A 20,896-nucleotide genomic window follows, 5' to 3' on the forward strand; every position below is an offset into this window, starting at 1 on the left:
CCACCACTTATCCGCATGCTTGCTGGAGTGAGAATGAACACACATCCTGATGGCCTAACGAAGTCCTTACTCACTGTCCAGTCCTTACTCACTGTCACGCACAATGACAAGGATGCTGACTCTCACAAGAGTCAACCAGGGCCAGCCCGTCTACAGGGTGCGACAAGCATGGGGTCAGTGTGAGCGTCAGGGAACCACTTTTCCACGGTCCACCCCTCCTCTGGGGTCACTTTCTTTACCTTGAACTTGATGTTGTTACTGATGAGCTGATTGCCCTTCATGAACTCCCTCTCGTTGCCCCGGTTCTCCGTGACCACTGGGAAGGCGTGGTGGACGGTGGTGCGGAGGATGCTGACCAGGGACTGGATGCGGGTGTGCGGGTAGACGTAGGTCAGGTTGGGCTCCATGATGTCACTGGCTCGCAGTCTGGGGGAGGGAGGGAAGTGCTCCAGCCTCACGACGGAGCCCGTGGCACCGGGAGCAGCCGTGACATGGCCGTGCCTCCTCTCCGTACTGCCTGGACCACCAGGGTCCCTCTTCTGAACCACCTCCAGCCAATCTTTGAACACACGTGTTCCTTGGTACTCCTATCCTTTTTACGCGCTGTATGCTATATGATGCTTCATATGCCTGGAATATGCTCTTCCCTGCCTTCTCAGCTGAGTGGGCCAAGACCCTCATCTCAATACGAACGCCCCCTCACCATGAACCCCATCCGCTTGCCCAGGGTTTCAGCCATCCCTCCTCAGCACCCCATGGACCACTGAACTGCTAATGACACGGGAATTAAAATGAAAGTCTTTGGGTGTCCCTTTAGACCAGGGATGCCAACTCTCACCCACAGGTCCAATCTGGTCGCACTTGCTCATTTACGTTGTCCACGGGTGCTTCTGCACTAAAATGGTAGAGCTGGACAGTTGTGATAGAGACTGCATGGCCTGCAATGTTGGAAATATTGACTGGCTGGTCCTTTCTGGAAGTTGGCTGACTCCTACGGGACAGACTTTAAGCACCTCACATGATTCCAGACATGAGAGGCCTGATGGATAAGCTGGTGTTTATGCCCAGAGGAGTCACCACTGATAAGACAACTCTTCACTGGGCACACGGGAGGCAGCTTGCTCTCACTCACAAGGATCGGATGCTTAAACATTCAATCATAACACTTCCTGTCTCACTAGAATGCCACAGCAGCCAAATAGTCCATGAAGTGGCCCTGCCCGCCCCAGCCTCCAGCCCATGGGGCCACTCCACTCTCCTGAAAATAGCTGAGGACAGACGTGCTTGCTACTGTTACTTACCTTCTAACCCAAGAATCTGTACTACCACCCCCTAATACAAAGGTTCCTGGGCCCTAGACTTCATAAATTCTGGAACTAGGACACAAAGAAATCCTGGCCTTACTTGTCCATTTCCACCTCTGTCTCCCATTCTAGCAGCGGCACGCCTCGCAGGCCCACGTGGATGTCATAAATGCCTTTATTGAAAAACTCCCCTGTCCATTTGGCCACCTGAAATACAAAGGAAAGGCTTGAAAACAGGCTGCTGTGGGGGGAACTGGGCCCTGAATCTGAACGAGGCCTAGAAGCGGCGTGCTCACCATCAGGGTGATCATAATGGGAAGGCCGTAAGTGATCTCGTTGGTAGACTCAATCAGGATGACCGTGAGACTGATGGTCATGCGGACAACCCCACCCAAGAAAGCCGCAGCACCAATCAGGGCAAAGGTCCCCGAGTAGATATGGCCCAATCCAATGTAGCTGGTGAAGAAAGAGACCAAGAACATGGCTCAGAATCATACAGTGTGTGGCGGGGTGAGGGTAGTTTAGTTGCTAGGATGTGTCAGACTATCGCGATCCTACAGACTACGGCCCGCCAGGCGCCTCTGTCCATGGGATTTCCCAGGCGAGAATACTGGAGTGGGTTGCCATTTCCTTCTCCAGGGGCTCTTCCCAACCCAGGGATCAAACCCAGGTCTCCTGCACTGCAGGTGGATTCTTTACTGCTGAGCCTCCAGGGAAGCCTGTGGGGTTGGGTGGGAAGTATGATTCCCACACATGTGATTATATGCAAACACACACACACACACGCATGCACAGAGTACCTTTTGAGGACATTGGCAACTAAACGTCCAAAAGCAGCTCCACACAGCAGAGAAGGCACGAAAAGGCCACTCGGAACAGAGATGCCGTAAGTCCAACATGCAAGTGAGAAATACAGGATGAAGAACAAGGCCAAAGTGACGGGGCTAAACGTACCTGCGAAGCAAGAGCAGACTGACCTGAGTCCCACTGAGATGCTTACCAAGGCCTTCCAGACTACCCGGCTCCCACCAGGTCCTACTGCTTCCTGTCCAGTTCACCTCCAGTGCTGCAGGTAGAAACCCTATCTTTGTCTGGGGTGATGTCACCAACGAAAAGCCCCATTCTTGCTCAAAATTAGGGGTAAGCCCAGCTATGTCTGAGGGTAAACAGAGGGGGCAGGTGAACAATCATTTGTTCCTGCCCCAAAGCCCAGCCCCGGAGACTCACTATCCTGGTGGAAAAGCTGAAGGATGGCAGACTCCTGGGGATTGAAGAAGAGGGTGGCCATGTCATTGTAGGTCTCGTTGGGACAAAAAAAGGTCTTGATACTTGAATTCACATCTTCTGATGTGACCTGAGAAGCAAGAATCAAAAAGTCAAACGCAGGTCCCTGACCAGGGCACTTGATATTTCAAGTAGGACGTCTCCAGCGAGGTTGCAGGAAACCTGGCATGCAAGCTTTACTAATAATAAAACAGGTAGCAAAAATAGATTGAGATCCAAGAGCAGCCAACTGTGACACTGTATTCCTCACATTTTGAGAAAGAATCAGGATGAGGACCCTTATTCATGCACATATGCAACAAAAATATAACTACAATCATGATTCACTGTGGGTCTGGCTCAGTGCTGCTACTTTCAGGGGCATTGGGGGAGGTCTGGCCCTCGGGGCCCACGGACCATGGAGGAAGAGGTAGAGGCCTGACAAGAGGCCCAGAGTGGTCAGGTGTCTGTAGAGGAGAGTCCAGGGCACTGCCTGACCTAAGACCAACTTTGTTCCAAATGGAAAAAGCCTCTGCCCTGAGTTTGCTGCAGAAGAAACCTGTGTATATGATGCCTAATGCAGATACCTTGCTCCTGGTTGCCCATCCCTCACCTGGCTGAACAAAACCCAAATTGGGAAAAGACGGGATTTCTTCACATCCCAGCCCTCTTACCCCCTTCATCATCTTGTGTGAGCAGATGAGAGCCTGGCACTGCTATCTCATCAGAGAGGCGTTTGTCTTCTGGTTGCTGGTGTTCAATAGCACAGAGGGTGAACCTCATACCTGTCCCTGGGCAAACAGCTAATGGGTGTTACTGCAAAGCTAACTGAGGAGATGGATTGTTCCTGATTCCATTCCATCAGTGACACTGTAAAGATGCCCTTACGTGGACACTGTAACGATAGCAGGCCATGGGTTAGTATAATCCTACGAGGTGGGCCTGGCTGGGCAACACAGCCAGATGAAGGCTGCTGCAGGCAACAGGGGAGCTCCCCCTATGGGCAGAACCTGGCAGGGAGGAGCGGGCAACCAGGATGTGTGTGCACAGCTGTTGAGGGTGGACAAGCTGAGGAAACAGTTTAATAATCAACAACGCAATGCATCCCCAACTCAGGTCTGGAGGAACCCAGTGCTGAAGGTGCTCTGAAAGGAACCTGTGGTCAAGTACATAGAGGAGCATCACTGCACTTGCTGGAAATCAGAGTATCTGCGACGAGCAGGGAACAGGCTCCATGATCAGAGAGACCTGACTCGCACCCTGTCGCCCTCTTGTGACCTCGGGAAAGGTACTCCATTTCGTGAAGCTTCCATTTCCTCATCTATAACATGGGAATAACACCTATCTCAGGCTATCTATTACTAGCTGAGTAGTCTTGGGCAAGACCTCAGTTTGCCTCAGTTTTCTCATCTGTCAAGTGGGGACAATACTAGCCAGAGTGGCCGTGGTAAAAACTAAGTGAGGTCACATACATACAGTGCTTAGTGGAACACCTGGCACACAAAAAACTCGCCGAACATTCCTAATACTTACTGGAACTTTAAAGGCCCTGAGAAGTCCTTTGTTCAAGAAACGTACTTAGCCCTGGTTATCTCATCTGACCATAGAATCTGTTTCCGTTTGTTTGCTCTTGAATCATGTGTATAAATGCTCCTTAGAACACACTTTGGAAAGTACTGGTCTGGTAAGGAGGTGGCCTTGGGGAATAACCAGTAACAGGGATCAACAGATTTTTCCTGTGAAGAGCCAGAGAGTAAATATTTCAGGCTTTGCAAGCCACATACAGTCTCTAGTGCACGTTCTTCTGGCTTTCTTTTCCCAACTCTTAGAACTGTAAAAACCACTTTTAGCTCGGGGGCTACACAGTAACAAGCAGTTACCAGGGGCTAGATGTGGTCCATGGACCACAATTTGCTGACCTCTGATTGAGTACATTGTAGCCATTCAGTGTTCCTGGGGATACCGAAGATGCAGCCGTTCAAGACAAAAGCCCAAAGGGGCTCGGATGGACTCAAGTAGCTCCCCAGGGGCCATTAAGATATGTACTGAGAGAACCTTCAGCCTCCACCCTAGGGTCCATTCTCAGACCCAACACACACTGTAAGCTAAGTTCCAATGCCTGCCTCACTGACCTGCTCTTTTGGGGGAAAGCTTGTAGAAAATATCACTCACTCCTAAGAAAGGAAAGAGAAAAATGCAAAGAGGAAGTGTGCCGAGAAATGACCTAAACCCATTCAAACTGGAAGATGCACAAAGAGCCAGGACCACTGTGCACCCTAAGGGAGGTGTTCCTTTCTCCTTTCTTAAGTGTGCCTCTCCCCCTCCCCGATGGGTGGGCTGTCAGGCACCTTCCAGGGGTGGGGGTTAGAACAGTGGACTGCTCAGAGGAGAAGCAGTCAGTGTCCTTAGCATCTGTTTCCAATCAGTCTTGTTCAACAGAGTGGGGGTTGGGGGATAGAGAGGAGTCCTCTCTATGATGACTAGGACTATTGACAAAAGTGAAAAAGAGCCAGTTTGGTGAACGTCCTCTCTTAGGTAAAATGACAGCTACAAACTCCAGCCCCACCCCCATCCCCCACCCGGCAATCTGACTCAGGTGTGGAACAGTAAACCAACACATCTACTGGCGCTAAACAGAGGCACGTCATACATTCTTTGTGGACGCAGGACAAGGGCAGCAGGTGCACAGAGGTTACCTGGAGTGGGATGGAGTCATTCCCAACTTGAGCTGCAGAAGTCACCTGGCGGCATTCTCCCAACACCATGGAGGCCACAAACACCACCACCGTGGTCACCAGGGACACCAAGAGGCTCTCCAAGACTCTAGGAGGCAAAACACGGCTGTTAGCATGGATAAAAAGCTACCTGGTCTTGGGAACTTGAAACTGCCTACTCCCAACCCTCCCTGCCCCCAGAGCACGCACAGCTGCCCCTGGGCAGTCAGCACATGTGCAGAATGTATCAGCGGCTTGCTGTGTTCCAGCAATCTCTATGTACAAATCTGTACAGGTGGCTAGTGGCGAGGCTGCTGCGGCCACATCATCTCTCTCTGAGAAATGAAAGGCCTCCCACTTTAAGTCCCAGGGTGAGAGTCTCATGACAGCGTGCCCCTCGACGGGGCCAATACTGACTCTGCCATGTGTCCCTGTGGCCAAGTCCAGAGAGGCCAGGAGCCAGAGTGGCTCTGATATAAGTTAAGCTCAGCCACAGTCTCTTGGTCTATCTGATAAACACATTTATGTTCTCAGTCTTAGACGTGACCTGGAAGCTGGCATGGGAAGTGGGGTCTATTCCTCAGGAGAGATGGCCCGGTCCACACGGGGCCGGGGAGCCGCAGCAGGCGGGGGAGGCAACTGCGAGGGTACCTGACGAGCTTAGGTTTCGGGTGCACGTTTCGCATACGGTACTTTGCAAGCCTCTTGTTCAGACAGTTGAACGTGGCTCCTAGGAGGCCCCCAATGACCCCCATCGCGATGAAGAAACCCAAGTCCATAGCTGTCCAGAGGTGACATTTTTTATCAGAGTCAGAGCACTGAGAGAAAGGGCAGGGGAGGGAGAGAGAAAAACCAGAGTGCCCGTGAGAACAGGAAGGGGCAGGAGCAGAGAAGACAGAGACGAGAGCCGAAGCGGTGCTGGAATCCTGCCCACACTGCGCACATGCATGCAGGAGACTATGGGGCCCAGGAGCACCTACCTCTCTGCCAGCTTCTCTCTGATACTTTACTTAACAGCAATTGTCACGGGTCAAGAAAGAAATTCCGAGGTCAAGGACAAAACATACCTTAAACTCGCCGAAGTTCAGCAGCCCAGGGAGCTGGAAGGAACCCCAACTTCCAAACTGAATTCCAGAACGAAAGAAGTTGAGGGTGAAGGTGGCAGACATGGAGCAGAAGAGCTGGGAAACAGGTGACAAAAACAAGAACAGCTGATAGCTACAAGTTCTACTTCCTCCCGGACGCGTCCCTGTAAACCTACTGCTCCACACAGAGATCTCCAACTCCAGGTCTGGACATGGGGCTCTGGTGACCACGGCCCAAAGTTCACCTCAAGTGTGAAAAGCTGGAAATTGGGATATTAGAAGTTTCCATTCAGCCTTTTGTGGACTATTTATTTAAAGTCTATGGTGCACCAGATCCTATGCTAAAAGAGGAACAGTAAACACCAGAGGAAGAATGCGCTCCCCGAGCGAGCAGACGGGAGCTCAGTCAGGACCACAGCGGGTCTCACCTTTCCAGTCAGATAGTTCGTCATGAGAGGGTAGTCTCACTGGGGACGAAAAGGATGTTAATATGGGAAGTAGAGAACAGTCCACGGGAGTTAATATGGGAAGTAGAGAACAGTCATAGGAGGATACAGGCATCTAGAGCAAAGGAAGTCAGTTCTCCTGGCCTCATCAAAACTACAGGTTAACCTGAAACTATCCATTAAATCGAGCCTTTCACCACTGTGATACGTCCTTATTCACTTTGGTAACTCCCCTTGTCTCAAAGTCTTCTTTAACACTAATAAACTTTTTGTTGTTGAGTTGCTCAGTTGTGTGACTCTTCTGAGACCCCACTGGCTACAGCCCATCAGGCTCCCTGTCTATGGGATTTCCCAGGCAAAGAACACTGGAGTGGGTTGCCATTTCCTACCCAGTGGGTCTTCCCAACCCAGGGATTGAATCCAAGTCTCCTGCACTGGCAGGTGGATACATGGAACCACCTACAGCAGCCTTATTTTATTATGTTAGCCTTATGTTAGTGCAGACATGGTATACCTTTTCTGTTCCTTTTATTTTCAGACATTTATGACTGTACATAAAGTATGTCTGTGGTAAACAGTGAAAGAGGAGAGGAAAAAAACTACTAGTAACTGTATCGAGTAAGAGTTGTCCAGATGAAACCTGGGGTGGGGGTGGGTGGTTAAGCTCGGGGAAGGTCCTCCTTACCACTCTCCATGTGAGCCCTTGGTTCCAGAAGGACGAACCCTCCTCCAGACTGAACAGGGTGCCCCCAATGGGGGCCCCAAAAGCCGCAGCAACTCCGGCGGCTGCCCCTGCTGATACAAAGTCCCGCTTGTCTCTGAGGGGTGGAGAGAGAGATGGTTTATCTGAGAAACAGTCCTCAGGCAGTTTTCTCACTTCCTTATGCACCAACATTCTATTATCTCGAGACCCAAGAACAGTCAGGGCTCCGGTTTCTGCCGAAGCGACTCAGCAGTGAACACAGTTCACTAACCAGCCAGATGCTCTCCCCCATTGGAACTCCGCTAGGAAGGGGGCTCCCTGACATTAGTCAACTCTAAGCATGAACTCTCAGAAGGCAGGTCGAAGATTTCCGGTGTCACCACTGAGCCACCAGCTCCCTAGACCTTCCTTCCAGAAAGCCCAATACCAGAGAAAATGGCCAAGTGTGGCTGCATGCAGAAGGACAGGTGACAGTGCCCGGCAGGAAGGTAAGAAGGTGGACCCCAACCCGGGTGTGGGCCCCTGACTGCAAGGGCCTTGCCAGGCGTGCAGGTCTGTAACACCTGCAAATCACACAGGGTGCAGAGACCTTCCAAGCCTAAAGCAGTGGACCAAGTAAATAAACTCCGATCTTGATAATATGCCGATGGACTTTCTCGGTTGTACTTTTGATCTTGGACCATGTTCTTTGTTGCCGGAGATGCTTCTAGGCCCTGGGTTATGGCAAAACAGAAGCTGTGATGCCTGCTTGCCCACTGTGCTCCTAATTTTCAGAAAAATAATTCAAAGCCCACCTCCTTCCTGATGGTCAGGTTGTGCATGCAGCCCACCCAAGCTGGGGAGACTGTGAGCCCGGTTAGAGCAAGTACAAGGTCTCAGTGGCAATAAATGAACAGCTTGTTTTTTTTAAAAAAACAAAAACACCTCAATTTCTAACCTTTCCATACCTGTCACTTCGAAAATAGGGGAAGTTAAACTGGATCTTTCGTAAGGAGATGCTCTGAAACTAGAACAGGAGAAAACAGAGTCAGGGAGGGGCCTGAGGCTGCAGGAAGCCACAGCACTGGGAGTCCCTGCAGCCTGACCGCTCCTGGGCAGGAGCCGCAAGGAGGAGAGTCCAGGACAGCAGCTGCTAAAAGAGGTGACTTTGGGGAGGAACTTCTTTCCTGCCCCCGGAGTCCTAGGCTCTTCAGAAACTGCATTATGTACCGTCAGCAAGTCTGAAAGGAAAAGGGGAAACAGCTGGGCGAAGGGTGGAGAGGAACTGAAGGCTGCTTCAGAAGACAACGTGAGCTCTGCTCAGGGCAGTCACCAGGGAAGGGCCAAGTGACTGCCTGACAATATCTCAGACCACCGCCCCGTCCTGGCCTGGCCTCCTTCTACCTCTCAGCTTACTTCCTAGAGGCCGGTGCATGGAGATGAGATGAGGCAGTAACAAGAGAGATCAAAAGATGGGCTCTGGATGACGGGGACTTCTCTCCTTCTCCTGGACAACACAACGACCACAGCAACTCCCTCCCCTTGGAATTGAGACATAAACTGTCTACAAGTGACAGTTCACAAGGAACTGAGACCTTCCTCTGTGGACCAGCCTGTGAGAAGGGGGGTCTGGGAGCCCTGAGTGAGCCCCTTGGCCTCCCTGAGCCTCAGCTCCTTATCTAGGAATGATGATGATGAGGACAACAAAACCCGAGGGGGCTTTTCTCTGGTTGGGCCACATGGATTGTGGGATCTTAGTTCCCTGACCGGGGATGGAACCCGGGCCTGTGGCAGTGGAAGCTCAGAGTCCTAACCACTGGACTCACCAGGGAAGTCCCTGAAGTGGCTTTAAAGAAGAGAGAAGTTGGGACAGGACAGTCTGGCCCAGATGGCACCTGATGAACAGCAGCTGTTATTCCCTTGCTGCATCCAAGGGTATCAACATTGGCCTGTGCCTGAAACCATCACAGCCAAGGCTTCCAGCCTCTCTTGGGACACTCCACAAGCCACCCTGTGTGCAGACCCTTGGCAAGGCTGTGGGAGCACTGGGTGACTTTCGTTTGAACTTTCTCTCTGTCCCATTTCTGCTCCCAGGACCCCACAGGGCCCCAATACAACCTCCAGGTACCAGCTACCTGCTCTCCTGGGAGACAGACCTCATAGTTTCTCATCAACCCAAACTGATAATAGATCCCAAGGCCACATTAGGGTGCTCTTGATGGATTTTTTTCCAACTTTAACCACGGACACGCCCCTGCCCAGGAGGCCCACTCTGAAGGCCAATCCGCCCCCCACAGCCCATCAACCCTTACCTGTGGGAGGCCAGCCCCCACCACTGCTCCACTGTGGATCATGGGGCCTTCTTTCCCCACAAAGAGCCCTGGGAACAGGTGGAAAAAGGCGAGACAATCTATCAGCACAGAACAATCTTTGTTACACAGACCTTTCTCTTGACAACCACAAAACAGAGATGATCACATGACTTGCTAACAGTAAGAGTGAATCAAATCCCTATCAAATAAGAGAAAGTAACCTTGAAATTCTAAATTGGGGGTCAGCAAATCGTAGCCTGTGGGCCGAGACAGGCTTACTGCTTATTTTTATACAGCCCAAGAGCTCAGAATGGTTTTTTACATTCTCGAATGAATACATTTTAAGTGGTTATGTAAGTTTAAGCACCTACATAATAGCTCCTTTTTACCACTTGGCCCACAAAGCCTAAAATATTTACCATCTGGCACAAAAATCTTGCTGACTTTGCTAAAAGCCAACTCCACAAACCAACTAGACAGTCGCTCTACTCTGAAACTCAATGGTGTGCTGGTCAGACAGCTCTGAATGGTAACTCATTAACAGCGTTTACATTTAAAAACTAACTCATCAACAAAAAGTGCAGAGATCTGTTTGAGGGCAGAACCTTCAAGGCCATATTTGCTTAATGTACACCCATAATGATTCTTGTCACCTTCACCCCTGGAAGGCTTGAAGGATACAGGTCAGGAAGACCCTTTTGTGACTTCCCTGGTGGTCTGGTGGCTAAGACTCCAAGCTCCCAATGCAGGGGGCCTGGGCTTGATCCCTGGTCAAGGGAGTAGATCCCACATGCTACAACTAAAAAGATCCTGTGTGCTGCAAATAAGAGGGCTTCTGAGGTGGTGTAGTAAAGAAATGGAGCCTGCTAACACAGGAAATGTAGAAGATGTGGGTTTTATCTCTGGGTTGGGAAGATCCCTTGGAAGAGGAAATGGCAACCCACTCCAATATCCCTGCTTGGAGAATCCCAGGGACAGAGGAGCCTGGCAGGCTACAGTCCACGGGGTCACAAAGAGTTGGACACGACTGAGGACACTCACACACCACAAATAAAACCTGACATAGCCAAATAAATAAAGAAATATTTTTTAAAAAGAAAAAAAGGAGGAAAAAAAGACCCTCCTTACCTCCAGCCACACTGAACAGCACTCCAAAGACTTTGCAGAGCAGGGTCCGGAGACGCACGATTCCAGGCACTTTCACGCCATTCAGATAGCATTTGATCTCGGGAATCCCAGAACCAGCTGCCACTGGCTGAGGGGGAAGAGCAGGCATACTCAGAAACTCAGAACCCACTGGGCTCACCCTGGACAGCACCACACTAGGTAGGCCTGATGCATTTCTGACAAGTGCCTGGTGATTTAACATCTCCTGCAAGGGGAGGCTTTTCAACAATCAACGCTACCCTTCATTTCCTTCACACCTCATTTGTCTAAGCTGGGTATTGGTCACTTTTAAAGTTCTTTAAGGTTTAAAGCATTTGTTATTCTAAGGTGTTTTTACAGTTCCCCAGGTGTTTCTTCTAACGTGCTGCCAAGGTTGAGAAGCAACCTCCTAGTCTAGAGTGTTCCCCTTTAATCTCTCCAGAGGCTGAAACCACTTTCAGAAAACCTCTCTAAGTGAAAGAGAGATCCCTTTTTCTACAGGAATCTATACTCTTAAGACTAAATCAGTGTTTTGATATTTCGGAAATGTAGATGGAGAAAAATGGAGTCCCCAACAACCTTGTGAGCAAGAAGGCAAGACCCCCACTGCCTCACCCCCATCACACCTCACCTCAATTAGGACAAGAAGGCTTGCAAAGAAGACAAAGGTCAAGTTGAAACCCAAGAGCTCCAGGAGGGACAGCGCGAGACAGCCTTTCTGGCTGCACTCCTCCACCGCTGCAGACACAGGGTTAAGAAAAACGAGCCTGCCAGCTGGAGTGATCCTACCACCACTAGATATGAAGCAGTTTCTCTTCCTCTGAAGCATGGGGGTTGCTTACTGCACATTTTCCTGTTTTCCACATATAAACTTCACAAAAACACAACTGTCAGAGATGTCTTCTACATGGTGTTTTCAGTCATTAAATCATGTCCGACTCTTTCAAGACCCTATGGATGGTAGCCTGCTGGGCTTCTCTGTCCATGGGATTTCCCAGGCAAGAATACTGGAGTGGGCTGCCATTTCCTTCTCCAGGGGATGTTCTTGACCCAGGGATAGAAATTGTGACTCCTGCATGGGTAGGCATTAGGCCACCAGGGAAACCTTTGTCTCCTACACTAGGAACCATTTTAAAATTTGAAATACTTCAAACGTTACAAGATGTACAAACATCTGTACCCTCAGAGCCTTAACAAATCTCAGTGTTAAGCCACATCTGCTCCAGGTGCTTCTTGAAAATTAAAACACTAGATACCGTTCAAAACAACAAAACCCCTTGTGTTTCCCTCCCTCTCTCCTGGAAGAACCCCCTAACTTGAACCCTTGCACATCCTCCCCAGAACATGTCCATTTGCATCCACACTGTTGTGTTTCTGAAATTAAAACAGGGGCATTGCGCTTGATGCACCTTCTACCCTTGCCTTCTCTCCCTCAACACTTTTTGAGAATTAGCCATGTTGATCTGAAAGCTCTGGTTCATTTAACTTCTGTGAGAAATTACACCATCCGAATTACAACTGTCCCACTCTCCATTAGGTGTGATATCAGAGTTTTGCAATCACATCTCTGAGCATATCAGAGGGCCACACCTAGAACACAAACACAGGAGTCAGCGAAGCGTACCTTCCTATGTACTTAATTTTCACTTCCCTGCTGGTGGTGAGGTAAGCGCTTTTCCACAGGTAATTTTCCTCTTCTGGGAACTGTCTGCTCACATCCTTTGCATTGTTTTTCTACTGAGCTGCTTCCGCTTTTTTCTTACTGAGTTGCAGTTCTCCCTCTATTATGGATACTAATTATTTGTCTCTTAAACGCACAGGGAGTAACTTCTCCTAGGCTGTAAACTTGTTTTTCAATTTGTTTATGGGGTTTTATTGTCTGAGTCTTTTTTTTTCTTTTTGGTGCGTGTTTACTTTGATGTCATCAAGTTTATTGATCTTCATGCCTTCTGGAGTTCTTAGAAATTACTCCCTGGTCTTGACATTACACAGTCTCTTCAAGTTTTGTTTTGCCTATTTACATCTTTAATCCATCTGGAATTAATATATAGTACAAAGTAAGAATCTAATTTGTGTTTTTCCAGATGGATAACCAATCTCCCAGCATCTTTTATTAACAAACCCACCCTTTCTCACTGATTTATAGTATTAACTCTGTCACTCACTGCATTGCTGTATGTGTGTGGGCCAGTTTCTGCTTCTCTATTACTTTCCACTGGTCTAACTAGGTGTTCTTGTACCAATATGACACTGGGTTAATCACTATCTTAAATTATGTAAGTCTTGACACCTAGGATGGCCAGTCCCATCCACTGTTCAAAGCTGTCTCAGATACTTTGGGCTCTTTATGATTCCACACAAATTTAGGAAGATAATTTTCAAGTTCCATGAACAATTCTAGTGGAACTTTCCTTGGAACCACAATCAGTTCACAGACTGATGAGAAAAAAACAGGCATCTGGGCTTCGTGTCTTGTTACCATGACTATGAACATCTTTCTGTTCAACTCTTCTTCTGTGTCCTTTGATAATAATGAAAAACTTTAAACCCAAGTGGCCAAAAAGTAGCTCTTCAAAGATCACGTCTATAAACTCATTTCTATATGGGAAAGCAGGGTGAGCAACCACAGATGTTGGGGAACACCGTGACCCCTGTAAAGGATACACGCCTGCACCACTCCGAACTTGAGCTGCGTGAAGAGCCGAGCAAAGAAGTCCACGAAGAGGCCCACCTGGGAGGAGCACAGAGCTGTCACCTGGGTCTCCACAGTCACAGGCACCCCCCTGGAAACACAGCCCCCACCCCCACTGCTGGTTCTCGTTGGTCACACGCACCCATGCTACCGACAGGCCATGTGTGAACAGGCCTTTCCTTAGTCAGGGAGTGCCCCACCTGAGTCTGGTCCCATGGCCCTTCTGAGGACAAAAGAAGGGGTGTAGCTAAGTTGTCAGAAGGAGAGTTACAACACAGAGGAGTAAGAATAAAAAAAGAACCTGAGACCAACGAAGACTGCCAGTGCTTAGAGAGAAACAGTACAGAGGCGTGTGAGGGCCTGCTCTGCTCTTCCCAAAGGCAGGGTCAAAAGGAGAAATCCAAACGCATTTTCAGTGATCCTTAGCTGGGTAAGTGTAGAAAGGCTTAGGGTATCAGCATATTACTTTGAAAGCCAGTACCTACTCAGGAGTAGTATATGGCTCTTGCACGTCTGTTATTGTTCATTTGCTAAGTTATGTCCCAGTTTTTGCAACCATCTTGACTGCAGCACACCAGGCTCCTGTCCTCCACTATCTCTCAGAGTTTGCTCAAGTTCTTGTCCATTGATGATGCCATCCAACCATCTCATCCTCTGTCACTCTCGTCTCCTGCCCTCAATCTTTCCCAGCATCAGGATTTTTTCCAAGTCGGAAAAAAAAAAAGAGTCGGCTCTTTGCATCAGGTGGCCAAAGTATATTCAGGACTGATTTCCTTTAAGATTGACTGGTTTGATCTCCTTGAATCTCCACAATTCAAAAGCATCGATTTTTTGGCACTCTGTTATTACCATTTAATAAATTATGACTTTGATTTATAACCATTGAATAGCCAATGGTTAGCCTGGTGAATAAGAGAAAACCACTCCTGTTCTACTAGTTCACTCTCTGAAGTGCATACTCAGGACTTAACAGAGAACTGGGAAGACTTCTGACCATGTGAATTTAGGATCAAAGGCTTTGTGCCTTTAACTCTGGTCTTCCCACAAATCAGTGCCCAGGGGTTTTTTAAATATTGAAACATTGAACTGCACAGATCAAAGGAGAAGACAGCCAGTAGCAAGAGGAGATGGTTGCTACATTATTAAGGCAGGTCTGCTTTCTGAGAACAGGAGGGTATTCTGTAGAGTTGCTAAAGTTTGACATAACAGTAGCAGAGAGACTAACACCCATATTGCTAGTAACTATGCTTATTACAGGGTAATCTGCAACCAGGAAACTATATAGCAAAATAAAACAATTAAATCAGCCCATGGTGCCCCCACAATAGCATCCATCAGAATATTATCAAAGAGGCCTCCTGAATGCTATTAATCTTAACTAGTAAGATGTTTCTTGATCTTTGAATTTACCACAGTAAAAATCTGAAATTAAAACCTGTGGTCAGTTCTTGTGGCTACGTTACGTTTACATATGTATTTACATTTAATGGGTATGTTATGTAGAATTAAGTTTGAAACCTGTGGTTAATTCTAGAGAAAGGTGATTAATAGACTACTGCTTAAGAATACATTTACACTGTTATGGGCTAATGTTTGTAGTCTCCCCTGCCCACTCCCAAATTCATATGTTGAAATGCTAACCCCCTCTCATTAGGAGGTGGGGGGGGGCCTCTGTGGTCATGAATAGGATCAGTGTCCTTATAAAAGAGACCCCAGAGAGCTCCCTTGCCTCTTCTGCCACCTGAAGACACAGCAAATAGACGGCCATGTGTGAATGATGAACTGGGTGCTCACCAGACACCAGATCTGTTGGCCTGGACATTCCAGACCCCAGAACTATTAAAAGTAAATGCCTGTTGTTTAAGCTCCTCAGTCCATGATACTTTTGCTGTAGCAGTCTGGATGGATGAAGACAATCCCCTTTTCTAACACTGTACTGACAGAAAATCAGATTTGACATTTATCATTTGGATTGTCTGCTAACTCTTCTAGCTTCTCTGCTCCGGGTTGAAGCACGGTGAATCAGTAGTTATGGTTCCAGACTTCTGCTATGACAATCTTTGGCAATGTTTCATGATTTCTTCTCGTCTGGGATTCATCTGTGAACGTGCTGACCCAGAACCCTGTGCACTCAGGCATATTCCTCTACCCACAATGGCCAGCTCTACCTTCTGGGTAAAATGAGCAGTGTTCAGGGAAGAGGGACAGCGTAATGAGTTCATGGAGATCCGTGATGTCCTGTTTACTGGCACGCTGTGCTCAAGCAAAGAGCATAATAGTCACACTTTTGTTCTCATCATGTTGCTTTCTCCCTGCAGAGTGACCTCAGCATCCACTAAGCACTCTCCCCACTCTGTCAGCTACCTAATGGGACCACATAACAAAGGACAGGTCTTGAGCAAGACTTCAAGTGCTTTAAAGGGCATCAGCGTTGCATGGCTCACTTTCATTTCATAAAGTGAAAAGTATAAAAAAGTATCAGGATTATACTTAAAAAAGAAAGAAACAAAAAAAGGCAGTCTCTGTTATAAGGACAAATGACTTATCTGCCAGACTGGTGCGTGCCCTCTGCCCTCCGCCGCCCCTTGGCCCATGATCTCCCCGCCTGCTCACCAGGCCGGTGCAGACTCCAATGGCAAACACCATCATCCACTTGACTGCCTCATACCTGCGACCTTTCTGTTCACAGAGGAAAAGAATGACTCAGGATTATGATGGCAGCAAGGAGGGACTACATCTCAGCCAACCAGTTTCAGACTAAATTTCACATGGACAGCAAGCACAGACATGATGTCTAGTGTGGCAGGTAAGCTTTACAATGCAAGAATGAAGAACGTGAAGGGCCAGGCCAGGTGCACTGACAGTGGACATGCTGGCTGGCAGGTTGAAGGACTAAGGAATTAATAGACTTAATTTGGTTAATAGATGGTATTAATAGATATCCCATGAAAAGGGTTAAGAGTCCAAAGGTTAAGAAAAATTACTAAAATATTTAGAACAGAAAGAGAGGCTGTCTAAAAGAGACACAGATGTATACAACAGTCTTTTGGACTCTGTGGGAGAAGGCGAGGGTGGGATGATTTGAGAGAATAGCATTGAAACGTGTGTATTATCATATGTGAAACAGTTCGCCAGTCCAGGTTCGATGCATGAGACAGGGTACTCAGGGGTGGCATGGGGAGGGAGGTGGGGGGATTCAGGATGGGGAACACATGTACACCCATGGCTCATTCATGTCAATGTATGGCAAAAACCACTACAATATTGTAATTAGTCTCCAATTAAAATAAATTAATTTAAAAAGAAAAAGAAAAAGAGGCTGTCATAAAACCTACTTGGTCCCAAAAGATCAATAAGGAACTCACCTTATTATCCATAGTCTCCAAAACTTCCAGATAAGGGTCATTGATACAGCGATCGTAATCCAAACTCTGAAAGAGGGATGTGTGAGTAAAGAAAAAGTCATAAGCAGATAGGAAGAATTACCATAACCTGGAAAGGATAAACCTTCCGGTTCCCATCACTCAAAGCACTGATGGCCAGAGCAGCACCCAAGAGGGGCTCGATAGAAACACAGACTCTTAGACCCCCTCAGATCCTTCTTAATCAAAATCACTTACATGGATGTTCCAGCAGCACCCCTGTAGGTGCATACTTTATGTGTTAGTAAGTTTTAAACTAAATATTTTTAAGTGCCCTGTTTCTGCCAAACACTAAAAGACCTTGCACCCTCACTGGTGTTATCCAACTTACTCCATTGACGAACAAATGCTTCCATTAACCAGAACCAAACTAATTTAGCAAGTCTAATTTTAAGTATCTTCTGCAGTTAGCATCTGTGAAAAAGAGGTGAGTCACGAGACAAACGTGGAGACTGTTTTAAAAAACAACTTTCGGTTTATGTTAGGAAGAGGCACAGATCCAGCCTGAGTCCTACAACAGTTCCTTAAACTTCACAGAACACAGCAGTTCTGCAAACGATCTGCAGGTGTGCCAGGGACACTTCTGAGGAATAATTCAAAGGAAGTGATTTTATTTCTACATCGTGCACAAGCAGCAGCAGTCTGGCACCAAAGGAAAACAGTCTGCTGTGTGCTCTCTACCCATAACCTGTTGCTACCTACACATCAGCTAGTGAACAAACTTGGACACTGGCCTGGTAGCCACACTCCCACACAGGAGTTCAGAGTCAGCCGCTAAACAAACGCAGGTGTGACATGTGACAGTTCATTCCATTTCTATGACTACCTAAAGTCCAAATTCCTTTTCTAAAAGGGTCCTGGAGTAGCAGCAGGTGACTGATCAAATCAACTTTTATCCACCCAACATGGAAGACTATGTAGTCATAGGGCTTCCCAGGTGGTACTAGTGGTAAAGAACCTGCCTGCCAATGCAGGGGATGTAAGAGACTCAGGTTGGGAAGATCCCCTGTAGGAGGGAAAGGCAACCCACTCCAGTGTTCTTGCCTGGAGAATCCCATGGACAGAGGAGCCTGGCGGGCTACAGTCCATAGGGTTGCACAGAGTTGGACACGACTGAAGTGACTTAGCATGCACACATTCATGTAGCCATAAAAAGAATCTGGACAGGTCTTCAAGGACAGATGTGGCCAATGTGCAAAGATTAAGTAAAAAAGGCAAGATGCAAAATAAATAAATAAAGGCAGATGCAGATTAAAATGTATAATAGCATCCTATTTTGATTAAACGAAGATTTGTATGTCAGCATATAATAGAAAACATTTGGGAAAACCGTTCACAATGGTTAACTCTGAGGTGATATTTCAGGAGGCACTCACATCTGGATGTTACCTAAAATTCTCCTGGCAAATACGGTGTACTTTTTTTGATATTAGAAACAAAATTGTCTGCCTGATTATAAAACAAAAAAAACAATCAGGAAGAAAAAAAACCAGTAAACAATATTTCCACTGGGAAACTAGACCCATCAGTGAATGATTAAACATACATGTATTTATTGATAATATATATACACATATATAGTTTACATATACACACACATAGACGCACACATACAGTAGACCCTTGAACAACATATGGGTTAGGGGAAGTAACTTTCCACACAGGTAAAAATCCACATTTTGCTATTTCTCCCTCAAAAATGAAGAATTTGATAAATGGCTCAACCAAGGACAAGAAGCTGAAATAATGTGGACAGAATCAGGACTCAACCCTAGTTCTTTGGATTCCACACATTGTGGTCTCTAACGGAACACAAATTTTCCCCCACACTTAGTTAAAGATCTGTAAAATGAAAATATAGGCACTATCTTTATTGGGGAAAAAAAAAACTTGCATGTAAGTGGACCTGCGCACTTTAAACTCATGTTGTTCAAGGGTTAACTATTATGTCCACACACATATACATGTGTGTATGTATATACACACACGTTTTAATCAATTAGGTGACATCACATTCTAGAAACAAATGGGAAAAAATTAACATGCTGAAAAATATGATATCCTTCATGCTCAATATGTATAAAAACCACTAGCAATTATTTGCTTGATGGTTCTAATAACGCTAAGGCTCCATAGACATTGAAAAGGTTTGCAGACGTCCACAACAGGCAAAGGTATAGCCACAGAAAGTAGATTAGTGCTTGCCTACGGTCAGAGTGAGAAGAGTGGGCAGTGACTGCTAATCGGTGCATGTTTTCTCTCTGGGTGATGAAAATATTCTGAAATTGATTTGATGATAGTTGTGCAACTCTGTGAATATACTAAAAACCACTGCATGAAAAAAGTAGATAAAAACCACTGCATGTACACTTTAAATGGGTAAATTGTATAGAATGTGAATTATAGCTCAATAAGGCTATTAAAAGGGACATTTAGAAAGAACTGTAATACAAGAACACCAAACTTTTTTTTAAGTTTTGAAAATTTGACACTTGGTAAACATGTACCCAAGAACTATATGATCTGTTATTAAAACCAGATAATTACTTCTCCTTTGCCATGACTAACTTCCTTTTATTTCTGCTGTATATGTTACTCTTTGGTTTAGGAAACTAACAACTTCTTTAAAATAAAATTCTTTAAAAATAAAACTTGTATAGGTAGGCCTCAGGGCTGATGTCCATGGTTATGAGCAAAAATGGCACCCAGCTACAGGGCGCAGATGGGGACTGAGGTATAGCCCAAATTCACTCAGGAAGGCATCTTAGGGCTCACACAAAAAGCAGCTTCGGTGGGCCTTTAGCAGGGGTGTTGGCGTTGAAATGGCTCAGAGAGGGGAGGCCTGTTATTCTAAGTCCTCAGCTCTGAGGGGGTGCCTTTCTCTACCTCAAAAGGGCACTATAGGTTCTGTGACATGCAGAAAAACAATACTCCTTGGTAATGATCTCATCCCACAAACAGGAAGTTGATATTATTCAAACCATCTACAATGAGAATGGATGTCAAAACGGGGATTCTAACATCTTGTAAGATTCCCCACTTATTAAAGAAAGAGTCAAGTACGTACAGTGAACTCTCACTAAGGCAGGAACAACACTGTGTTAGTCACTTGGTTGTGTCAGACTCTTTGCGACTCCACGGACAGTAGCCTGCCAGGCTCCTCTATCCATGGAATTCTCTAGGCCAAGAATACCAGGGTGGGTAGCCATTCCCTTCTCCAGGGGATCTTCCCAACCCAGGGATTGAACCCAGGTCTCCCTCACTGCAGGCGGATTCTTTACCAGCTGAGCTACCAGGGAAGCCTACTAAGACAGGAAGGAGTACATTTTAGAGAGATCTTCAGAAGAAGGGTTTTCTAGTTGATCCCTCATAAATAAAACCTGAGCTGACTTTTCTGAGCCAATGCCTAACTAAACTTGCTTTTACAGCAAATGCTCTCAAGAAGATGGTTAACTGAGAAATATTAATGACTCACACAAAAGAACATTAACCCATAAAATTTACACAAATATGCACATAAGGTGAGAGGAAATGCATTACTGATGTGAGTGCAATTTAGCAAAAAGAGTGAAGGGAACAGAAGATCAATGGAACAGACACGCAGTGTTGAGATCCCAGGAGGAGGATAAAGGCTGAGACAGTGTCAGTTGTAACTATCAGAATGATATCACCAGGTTGAAGGAGGGACGGCAAGGTGACAGCACAATATGGATCGTCATACTAATTCTTGCAAATCTTTCTACTGTGTACAAGCAAACACATATTTAAGAGTTATGGGACTTCCCTGATGGTCCAGGGACTAAGACTCCATGCTTCCAAAGCAGGGGGCC

General features: G+C 46.8%; 1 protein-coding gene across 5 annotated transcripts in view; it reads right to left on the reverse strand.

The window, feature by feature from the left end:
* CLCN6 (chloride voltage-gated channel 6) overlaps positions 1 to 20,896 on the reverse strand; it is a 33,599-nt gene that overhangs the window by 9,422 nt on the left and 3,281 nt on the right. For 2 of the 5 annotated variants that reach the window (XR_009695798.1, XM_061160385.1), the window contains exons 3-18: positions 17,010 to 17,075; positions 16,258 to 16,323; positions 13,617 to 13,683; positions 11,584 to 11,690; positions 10,935 to 11,061; positions 9,807 to 9,874; positions 8,463 to 8,521; positions 7,498 to 7,630; positions 6,349 to 6,462; positions 5,933 to 6,099; positions 5,264 to 5,390; positions 2,532 to 2,658; positions 2,105 to 2,258; positions 1,601 to 1,760; positions 1,405 to 1,511; positions 240 to 426 (exon numbers count right to left, since the gene is read on the reverse strand). Coding sequence is in view for 4 of the 5 variants with exons in the window: in XM_061160385.1 (XP_061016368.1) it covers positions 240 to 426; positions 1,405 to 1,511; positions 1,601 to 1,760; positions 2,105 to 2,258; positions 2,532 to 2,658; positions 5,264 to 5,390; positions 5,933 to 6,099; positions 6,349 to 6,462; positions 7,498 to 7,630; positions 8,463 to 8,521; positions 9,807 to 9,874; positions 10,935 to 11,061; positions 11,584 to 11,690; positions 13,617 to 13,683; positions 16,258 to 16,323; positions 17,010 to 17,075 (1,836 nt within the window). In the remaining variant the exon portion in view is untranslated. The remainder of the gene's footprint in view (positions 1 to 239; positions 427 to 1,404; positions 1,512 to 1,600; positions 1,761 to 2,104; positions 2,259 to 2,531; positions 2,659 to 5,263; positions 5,391 to 5,932; positions 6,100 to 6,348; positions 6,463 to 7,497; positions 7,631 to 8,462; positions 8,522 to 9,806; positions 9,875 to 10,934; positions 11,062 to 11,583; positions 11,691 to 13,616; positions 13,684 to 16,257; positions 16,324 to 17,009; positions 17,076 to 20,896) is intronic. The other 3 variants (XM_061160386.1, XM_061160388.1, XM_061160389.1) reach the window with 3 other exon arrangements.

The sequence above is a fragment of the Dama dama genome, chromosome 14 (genome assembly GCF_033118175.1).
Source record: "Dama dama isolate Ldn47 chromosome 14, ASM3311817v1, whole genome shotgun sequence".
NCBI lineage: Eukaryota > Metazoa > Chordata > Mammalia > Artiodactyla > Cervidae > Dama > Dama dama.